This window comes from Rhopalosiphum maidis, chromosome 1 (genome assembly GCF_003676215.2).
Source record: "Rhopalosiphum maidis isolate BTI-1 chromosome 1, ASM367621v3, whole genome shotgun sequence".
NCBI lineage: Eukaryota > Metazoa > Arthropoda > Insecta > Hemiptera > Aphididae > Rhopalosiphum > Rhopalosiphum maidis.
In genome coordinates this window covers 23736245-23746921 of record NC_040877.1, presented here as the reverse complement: position 1 = coordinate 23746921, position 10677 = coordinate 23736245, and the positions used below count along the sequence as shown (strand labels likewise).

The 10677-nt window shown below is 23.7% G+C and overlaps 1 protein-coding gene across 1 annotated transcript; it reads left to right on the top strand.

Moving 5' to 3' along the window:
• Positions 1 to 2223: 2223 nt before the first annotated feature.
• On the top strand, positions 2224 to 8733 carry LOC113549412 (L-xylulose reductase-like). Its single transcript, XM_026950690.1, has 5 exons — positions 2224 to 2420; positions 3677 to 3917; positions 5668 to 5782; positions 6623 to 6833; positions 8482 to 8733. The coding sequence occupies exons 1-5, from the start codon at positions 2369 to 2371 to the stop codon at positions 8583 to 8585; spliced, it is 723 nt and encodes a 240-aa protein (XP_026806491.1). The 5' UTR covers positions 2224 to 2368; the 3' UTR covers positions 8586 to 8733.
• The last annotated feature ends 1944 nt before the right edge of the window (positions 8734 to 10677 follow it).

The window sequence follows — 10677 nt, the reverse complement described above, 5'->3', positions numbered from 1 at the left end:
TACAAACACAATTAAAACATTTTACTTAATAGGTATTATGAAAATGTATTTTATTGAGCACAGCTATTATGATGATTACCAACCTCTGACTTACGGTTTCTAGATACGTATTAATTACTTTTAAGTGCAGAAAACATCCTTTCTGGCGTACTTGCAATTTTGGAATTGTGATTTTACCCATTATTGGAGTATTTACTTTCTCATATCTCTGTGTATGTAACATGTATGTTCTGTAATTACTAATTAGGTACAGTGTGTGGTAGGGCACCCCGTGCTTATAAACCAATAAGATGACGATGAAAATGAAATAACCACTTATTTTAAAAATCATGCTATTGCTTACTGAGTAATAAATTAAAATAAAATTGTATAATGATATAACTAAACATTTTAATTGTTTTCGTAATAATTTATAAATTTGTATTTAAACTACTAGTAGGTAAAAGTTAATATATAAATATAACTAATGGAGGAGAATTTATCCTTCATACCCCCCCCCCCCCCGTAATTACGCCACTATTTGATATAAACAATGTGGTTAATCGCTCATAATTTGTTATTATTTGTTGTTTAATGTTTATTATGTAAGCATCAAATTTATCTATATTTTGAATATATTAACTTTAAAATAAATTTGAATTTTTTATAATATTTCAATAATATACTGCATGTCTGCATATTATTAATAAGTTGACATTTTGTGATAAAAATATTATATGATGCATCATACTATACTTAATACTCTTTTTAATTGTATTATAAATTTTATATATTATATACTTTTAATATTTTCCCGACGTAAATTATATAAATAGATAATATACTGCAGATTATACACCACCTCAGAAAAGTACCATTTAGAAATTTCAATTATTTTGGGTACAATTTGAATTTTTTTTTATCACTGTCTACTTTTAATATATACTATAAACCAATTAAGTCCTTTCTTTACACAAAAAAATCAAAGTATAATATGTTAATATTAAGTTGTAAGTACTTATATGATGAAAAACAAAAAATATTGAACAACCTTGTATAATTATAATGTAAACACGGTGTTTGATTTATGTATGTTCATGAACATTGAATGAATTATTAAATATAATTATATTATGTTACCTAAAACTGTTAACGTTACATAATCTGATAATCGAAATTATGTAAGTATCAAACCATTTTTAAAATATAACCTTTTAATTGAATCACTTATAATTTTTTTATATATTATTATTCAATTTGCCAGCTGGATTTTATTTTACTTATATTGATATCGATAATGTATTTAGATTATTTTTTAAACTATTCGAAGAATATTTAAAAAAAAAGTAATGATAATTTTAATATTAAATATAATTGTATAAAGTTTGTTTGTACAAATTATTATACAAAACAATTTAAGTTAAAAGCTACATTTTGTAATATTATGTTTTTATATTATGTTACGAATCTATTGGTCCTTGAAACACGGAAAATATTACTATAATCAAATTTTTGAGCTTAAATATTAAATTATGTATAGATATGTATACTTGTATAACGCAATATTAATGATTTTTAAAATATGTGAATTTTACATGCAAAGTTGTAATTAATTATGATTAAATATAAAGAATAAAAAAAAGTGAAATGATTATAATGTTTAATACACTTTGAAGACATTGGTTCAAAAATGTTTGATAAAATTCTATTATTTGTTTCACTTGTATTATATTTTATTAATTCATAATTCATACATATTTTAATGAATTTTTAAATTTGAATCGAATTATCGAATTTATTTGTTAAAATAATATTAATTTAAATTAAATATTAAATTTAACTTAATTTTAAGTAGTCATCATCGTCCGAAAAAAAGTTGAAAAGTAAAAAAAAAAAAGAAGAGAACAATTTTATAATATTTCAATGGCATGGAATTTGTTATACTGACGAAATATCGCGGTGTAACCTTCGTCTATGGCAATGGCAGAAAAATATTATGAAAATATTATAATATTGGTTTGAACCAATTTGACACTGCCCTTCGACCCGCGTGAACGTTAATATTACTACGTACTAATAAATTGGTTTCGCTGGCTGGTAATTAAATCGGAAATAATAATCATAACAAAAACAACAGGCGTGTATGGTAAATTAATAATATAATATATGTTTATATAATGTGCTCCAGAGATAACGGGCCGGGCTCGGCTAGGAAAACAATATAAATACCGTCTACCGGCAAGCGACTTGGACCATATACCTACAGTACCTTCACCTACCCGCGCAATCGTACGATTGTAACTTACCGCTGTTCTTGATACTGTCATAATAGCGTAAATATTATAAATCGTTTATTCGCATTCACGTGCTTTCACAACTAGTCGAAAAAATGGAAGAATTCTTTGCCGGCAAAAAGTTCATCGTTACCGGTGCTAACGCAGGTAAGAATCGTTTTCGAAAAAAAAAATAAATATATTTTTTCTATAGAAGTTTTATTTAGAGTACGATCGGTATTTTATAATAATATTGTATCTATTATTATTTCCATCGAATATACGATATTAAATTAATTATGAGTTTTTTATCGATCGTTAGGTCTACCATCATGAATTATTTACAAGATAATATTACGTCTGACGGGTTTACCTACTGATATTTAAAAACAGGTTTTTTTTTTAGATCGTCTCGAAATTTGAAATTATCTACTATGTGATTTTTGAACATAATATTATGACGTGTAAACTATTTTAATATTACTTTTACATTTTTAGTAATTTTGTTTCAAGTAATGATATTTATTAACTATTTTGATATCCCAATAAAGATAATGTACACTGTACCTATATAATTGTAATTAACAATTAATTCGATAAAAATACTGAATTTAAATAAATGAATGTTATGGATGCATGTCATGGATTATGTTTAAGTGTAGCTTAGTTATATGAAATAAAATAAAATATTAATAGGAAATAGCAGTAATAAATTAAGTTAGGTACCTATGTATTCATGTGCTTTTGCAGTAGTTACAAATTAATATGTAGTTTGAAATTGTTATAATTAAAGTTGTATATTCATAGGAAAAACCCAATTTAAATAAAGGTATTATCACTGCTAATTGAGACTTTTCAATTGTATTGCTTACTGCATAAAAATTATAATAATCACTCAAACAACTTAATATTATTTTACTATGAATGAATTTTCCAACATTGGTTGATCAAAATTTTAAATAAAACATTGTTAAAGTAACAAAGCGATTATATGATATTAAAGTGCAAGCTATTTTATTTTTACATGATTCTGATAGTTTTTTTGTGGAATAACAATAATACGTTTTAGAATATTGAAAATAAAATTATATCATGTTTTATAATAACTTAAAATTATTTAAAAAGTTATATTTTTAAGACTGTTAAACTTAAAACTTTTAAGGAAACGAGTGTTTACTTATAAAAGAAACATTTTTAATTCGTGTATAGCTTTGCAGCTTTAATGGTGTAGACACGGCTGGTAATATCGGATTTTCGTTAAGTTTTTCATTATTTCAACATTCTATAAAAGCAATTTTTTTCTGCATAAATTAATGGCATAGCAATGTTTCGAAAACAAATTATTTAACTGTAAAATATATATAATATGTATATATAATACGATATTGTAAATTTGTATTTTAATCTTGAGATTGTGATTACAGGAATTGGGGAGACGATCACTAAACGTCTAGTGAAATTGGGTGCTCACGTTTTTGCTGTCGGACGTGATGCAAAGAAATTGCCACCAGCCGGGCCTAACCTAACTCCAGTTTGTGCAGATGTGGGCGATTGGAACTCCTATGACATTATTAAAAAATTGGGGCCAGTCCATGGCTTGGTGAACAATGCTGGAGTTGCGTTTATCGAATCTTTCTTTGATATGACACAAGAAGGATGGGATAAGTATGTATATTTTTAATTATTATTATTTACCATGAGTATTTGATACAATTCTAACAAAAATAATAATTAATAATAATACATCATAATTACTAATAATTTCAAAATGTATAACTTATTAAATTATTATTTTATTAAACGTCATACAGGAAGGTCATATTTTAAAATTGAATTCGTTTAGGTTCTTTTTTTTTTTAAGGAACATGTTCATATTTGAGTTTATGTTATCAAAATAAAATAAATAGGTACGTTTATATTTGGGCTTTAATTTTAAATTTTTATAGTTCTTTTTATACTTTTAAATTCCCCCCATTTCAATAATTATTAGTTAATTTAACTATATAGTATAAATTATTAAAATAAATTATACAAAATTGTCTTTAACATGCCTAAGATGAACATCAAATTTGGTAGTCCACATTGTGTAAAAAACAATTGAATTTTTTTTTATTAACATAATATTTAACATCTGTTAAAAAAAAAAACATTTCATTTGAATTAGCTAAAAATCATCCAAGTTTCTTCAAAATATGAATTTTGTTTTGATTATTTTTAATAAAAATAAGTGATGTGCACGTGTCTTTTGCGAAATATGAACGTGTACACGAAGAGCACGTTCTTTCTAAATACTAAATTCATATTGCTTTTATATTTATACAATCAATACGTTTTTAATGATTAAAATTATACCTTATCCATATAAATACTTTTGATTGATATATTAAAAAAATAGTTAATGTAACATTGTTTAATACATCCAATTTATATAGTGATAATTGATAATTACCACTATATGTATATATAAAAAAGGGCTTAACAATAACAGATAACTTTAGTTTGATAATTTTGAGAGTTAATTTACGTGGCTATAACTTTATAAGTTTAAAAACAGAAAGTTTGGGTAATAATAAGTATACGAGTTCAAAGTGAATTGTTTATCAATTTATCATATTATATTATTGAACAAAATAATGTACATTGAGACATTTAAAATTGTAAAATGCTCATTATATTTGATGCGATTGCTGAAGGATATCTTAAATTATAAAAAGTTTCATTAAAATAAAAATCAAACAATATATTATGAAGTAACATTATCTACTAAAATGCAGCTGAAGGAATTTAAATGAACACTTGGTTCTTCACTATGTTATATACAATGTATAATATTATATTATACATGCCACAGATCTTTTTATTGTAGCGTCATTCATCGTTTAATGTATTGTTGATTCATCAAAATAAAAAACATAGTAAAATAACCCAATAAATAAATCAAAAAATTAAAATAAATCAAAAAATTACTTGTCAAAGATGAAATTATAATATTATTACTGAAAGTAATTTATTCATGTACTGACATTTTACGAATTAATAAAAATGAAATGATTTTTATTGATATTTTGTTAACAATTCGCAGTTTTTAAATATTTTAAAATATAGAATATTCAGAAAACGTACACCTTTTTTTTTATAGAACTTTGTAAATACAGTATACACCAATACACCATATTTGTATATTCAATAATTGAATATGAACGGTAATTATTATCCAAAATGTACATTTTCATACGTTCATACATTAACAATACAATAAGAATTTTATTTTTGGTTTAATTATGTAAAATAATATACGAGTTGAACAATGAACCAAATTTAAACTAAAATAGGAATAGAAATATTAGTCATATAGTTTTGCTTGAATTAACTAAAGCCCATCGATATAATATTTTTATAACGTTTACTTTTTCAGGACATTAGACATCAACGCGAGAGGAATCGTTCGCATAAGTCAGGCAGTAGCAAAGAACATGTTAGACGCTGGAATCAAAGGGTCCATTGTTAACGTGTCCTCGACAATTTCAGAAGTATGTTTAAAAAAAAATGTATTTTACATTATATTATCGTAGTTAAAAACCATAGATGGCTTGTAGGTACACGTGTTGATATCGGTACGCCTATCATCTATAATCGTAGGTATAACATTAAGCCTATAAAACAAACATTACATATATTTTTCATATTTTTGTTATATATGTATTCATCTTATATTGATCCCGTTAAATTATTATAACTAATAAACTTTTATCTATGTACGTGAAAAAAATAAATATATATCTAAAATTATATCGATATGACAGTTACATATTTATATTCTTATAATTTAATTTTTAAAATGCGAAGTTCACGAATCTCAATATTTTTCTTATATAAATTTAAAATTGATAAAATGCTCACTTATCTGACCTTATAATATTTTAATATATAAATTTATCATAAAATACGTGTAACTGCGTATATTTTATATATTTCATAATAATACATAATAAATATTTTATCGTAAGGAAACTATTAGTTTTAAAATGTTTATTGTTTTATCTGCATACAATAATTTATTAAAATTAGCCAAGCGTTACATGCGAGTACCTAAAATAATACACTGTAAAGATTTTAGAAAAACTAGTTTAATATCGATTATTTCTCAAAAATATACAAAACAGTTCGACTATAAATTATGAATGCATTGTATGTATAAAATGCATAGTGCACAGTGCGCATACATAATATATGAGTGGTACCTATATTAGGCATGCATTAAATTCAAACGTAATGTTTTAAACTTATATTTACTTTTTGAATTATTTGAATTAATTAACTACACTAGTAAACACTATCGACATAACATATTAATTGAATTATCATTGTAGAGAGCTATTCCAGACCACACGTCGTATTGTGCATCAAAAGGTGCAGTCAATCAAGTGACAAGAGTTATGAGTATCGAGCTGGGAAAATTGGGTATCCGTACCAACAATGTCAATCCTACTGTGGTTATGACAAAAATGGGTGCTAAAGCATGGTCAGACCCAGAGAAATCTAATCCGATTTTAAATAGAATACCACTTGGACGATTTGCTGGTAAATACCTACACTTAATACAAAACTATATCTCGTCAAAGTACACTTGTACTGTTAGTGGTTCTTTGTTATAAACCAATAACTACTATTTTTCCTATTTTTATACGTATAGAAGGTCTATCCATACAATATTTTTTAATTTTTCCAACAACATTATACATTGTGGTAACCATTATAATACTAATTATAGTACTAAGCTAAATTATACCCCCTCTCTTATTTTTCTAAAAATATTTAAGCAATAAATTTAATTATATGCGAGAACATTATTTAAACAATAATTTAATATTATTACATACAAAAAACTTAATAGTTACGTAGATTTATAGTGATTAGATGAACTTATTTAAACTGTTCAGCTTCAGTAGGTAGTCATTTTGTAAGTACTCAACTATACTACGTAATAAAATGATATTGCTGTTTTATTTTAACCAAATTAAATAGTATTATAAATATATAAATTACCATAAAGGTGTCGAGTTAAAAAAACGCATAATTTTAAACCATAGTAGATATGTTAGTTTTTAAACTAATAATATAATGTGTATTAATGTATTATGTATAATATACATACATCGACTATTTATTAGTTACTCGTGAATTATCATATAAAAGTATAAAATATGTACTAGTGTATTCTTCTCTAGATTTTGAAAAATGTGAGGAATGTAAAAGTTTAAAGTATTTTAAATAAATGTATTTAAAATTAAATTTATTACTGAGAAGTAATTAAGTGCGATATGCTTACATATTTTTTTTTTTTTTGATGAGGAATTTTATTTATGAAAACGTAGCAATTAGAATTATGAGTAGGTATTTAATTTTTAACGACATTTATTTTATACTTAATATTTTTAGATATTTTTTTTGAAAAATTCCACTCAAAATTTATTTTTAAATAAAACATGGGAATTGCATTTAACGCTTATATTTATTAATCTGGAAATTTATTCACTATATAGTATAATATTAAATTAAAATCTAATTATATGCATATTATACTTATCAATATTCAATGTATGGTATTGTAATATTATTAATTAAATAAAAATAAACTTTATCAAATTTAATCTAATTAAACTGTTATATAAGCTTGTATATTCAGACTATTCAGTGAAATTTATATTGTACTTATAAATGTAATAAGTCAAATTTGAAAAATGCCTAAAGTTTATTAAGAAAATTTATTAAATAATACAATTAATTTCTGAAGAAATTAATGATTTGGTCTATATTGAAGTATTCAGCAGTTTAACAGACAAATTAATTATTTATAAATATAGTAAACAATTTAAGTCTTATCATAATATTAAATTTGTATTATAATATATTCGATTTTAAAATATATTACTGCAACTAGCAAAATTTAGATAATTTTTTTTTGAATCCTAGATTCTTCTAAAAACGCGTTAAACAGTGGATATATATTATAATGGATCATTTACTTAATTAAATACTTGATTATGATTTTAACAATATCGTTATACTTATACCAACACAATTTACTATGTTAGATAAAACAGTATATTTTTACTAAGTTCATGGAGTAAAATTATATTATATAATTTAGCCTCAACAAATATGATTGTTTTAGTATAGCTTTAATTGTCACTGTAATATAACTAATTGTATTTATATTTACTTACAGAGTGCGATGACGTCGCAAATGTGACTCTATTTTTGCTCAGTGACTACTCTTCCTATGTAAATGGCGTTTCAATTCCAGTAGATGGTGGATTTTTGACCAGTTAAACATGGATTACCTAAGAAACAACATTATACTCACATCACGAATGGTCTGAATATTATTACAGGAGAATAGTTGAATTATTTTAACTATACAACAAAAAAGATTTAAAAATGTAACTTTTTAAATTAATTTTAAACTAATTGATTTTTACTTAGTTTTTTAATTTATATTTCACGATAATTATTTTTTATAACACGTGTCCAAAAAAACATTAGCTTTGGATTATATGTGTGTATCAAATTTAAATAGATTTATGTACTTATGCATTTGTTTCAATTTAAAGAATAAAATGAAATTTTAGTTTATTACTTTTTGTATCAGTAATCTTTTTTTCGTAATCTTTTTGTATACAAAAAAGTAAATAGCTTTATAGATTTTATAAATATTTATCTGTATATTTAAAGGTATCGTATCAGATTATTTACTAACAGTAAAAAATGTATGTAATGCATAGTTACATTGAGTGGATTGGCCGTACAACTATCGTACAGAAAAATCAAATCAAATCAATCAGATGATGAAACAGTAGAAATTACTTTAAAAGAAAAACAATCACACTTCGTAGAATAGGTGGATTTATATATATAATATATATTTTTTTATCTGAAAGATGAAAATATTATTTAGGTCGCATTAGGCTATAATGTTTGAATTGACTTCAAATAACTATAGGAAAAATCTATTTCAAAATACTAAACCACTTGTAATGTATAAAAGTTAATTACAACTTCATAAAATAAAGGTTTTTATCGAAAACTAATTCACATTAATAATGTTTTCCAAATAAAAACAATTATCATAATCAGACATTTCTTCGAGGCACGAGAGTATTTTCCTGAGAGGCATGTTTTTGTACTGAAAATTCGTCGGCTACGCCACCATCCTCACGATTTATAATCTAAAATGCTATAATAATAAAAACTTACTTTTGTTTTTATGCATTTTGAGATTATAGAACAACAAAATATAGAATAGTTTATATAAACGAGCTTGTGTTGGAACTTATAAGTTTTTAACTCGAAAATTTGGTAAAATAAAAATCGATCATATTATATTATTTAGTTTGAACATTTATTATAATCATTTTTTTCTTATGTATTGAAACAATGAAATAAATTGCTCAATTTTATCAAAAGAATTCACAATTTGTACAAAATGTTGCTAAAATTTATCGTAATGTGTGTATAAATATTTTTGATTTTTTTATCAAGTAGTCATAGACTTCAACATTTAACCTTAGTTTGACTGTTTTTGAAAAATGTCTTAAAATAAGTTCTTTACCTTTTTTAATGTATTAAAATTACCTATTTTGATTTCTGGTATGAATCTAATATAACATTTATTCCACGTTTATGTTTACTCGTACGTTGTACTCAAAAATGAAAATAAAACATAATCTTTAAACCTATATCTACATGCAACATTGTATAAACGTGAACTGTAAACATTAAATTTTTATTTTATTATAATATTATTATCCCATACCATTTTTAACTGTAAAATTTATATTAAATTACGATCCAGTTAGGTGATAACTATAACTGGCATATGCCATATTGAACATGTATACGTGAAACATTGATTGTATTGAGAAAGTACATACAATAACAATAATTGGAGATGTTATAAATATATTTAAATTATTTATCGTCATTCGAAAAGCCGGATAAGACTAGTTTAATGCCGGATGTTGCCCACGCACCTATAGTTAGGAGAATTCTGGTTTAAAATTTAAAACCATTGTATTATTTATTTCATATGTACAGCGCTTGTATCTATGATATTTTTTCAAAGCTTTTGTTTGGTACTACAGTTTTTAATTTTAAATTATAATATTTTGTAAAATAATAAATATTTACAACTAGTGATATCACTTTATTAAAAACAAAATAATATATACATATTTTTTTATATTAGTTTACAATTTGGAAATAATATTCGATGGCGCTAAAAAACCTCGATAATTTTTACTTATTGATATTTTTTAATTGATAATATAGTACTTGTAATAAATGAAAACATTATGTATAATAAATTAATCATGTAACTATTAAGAATTATTTTCTATATGTGATAATAAATAATAATATACTA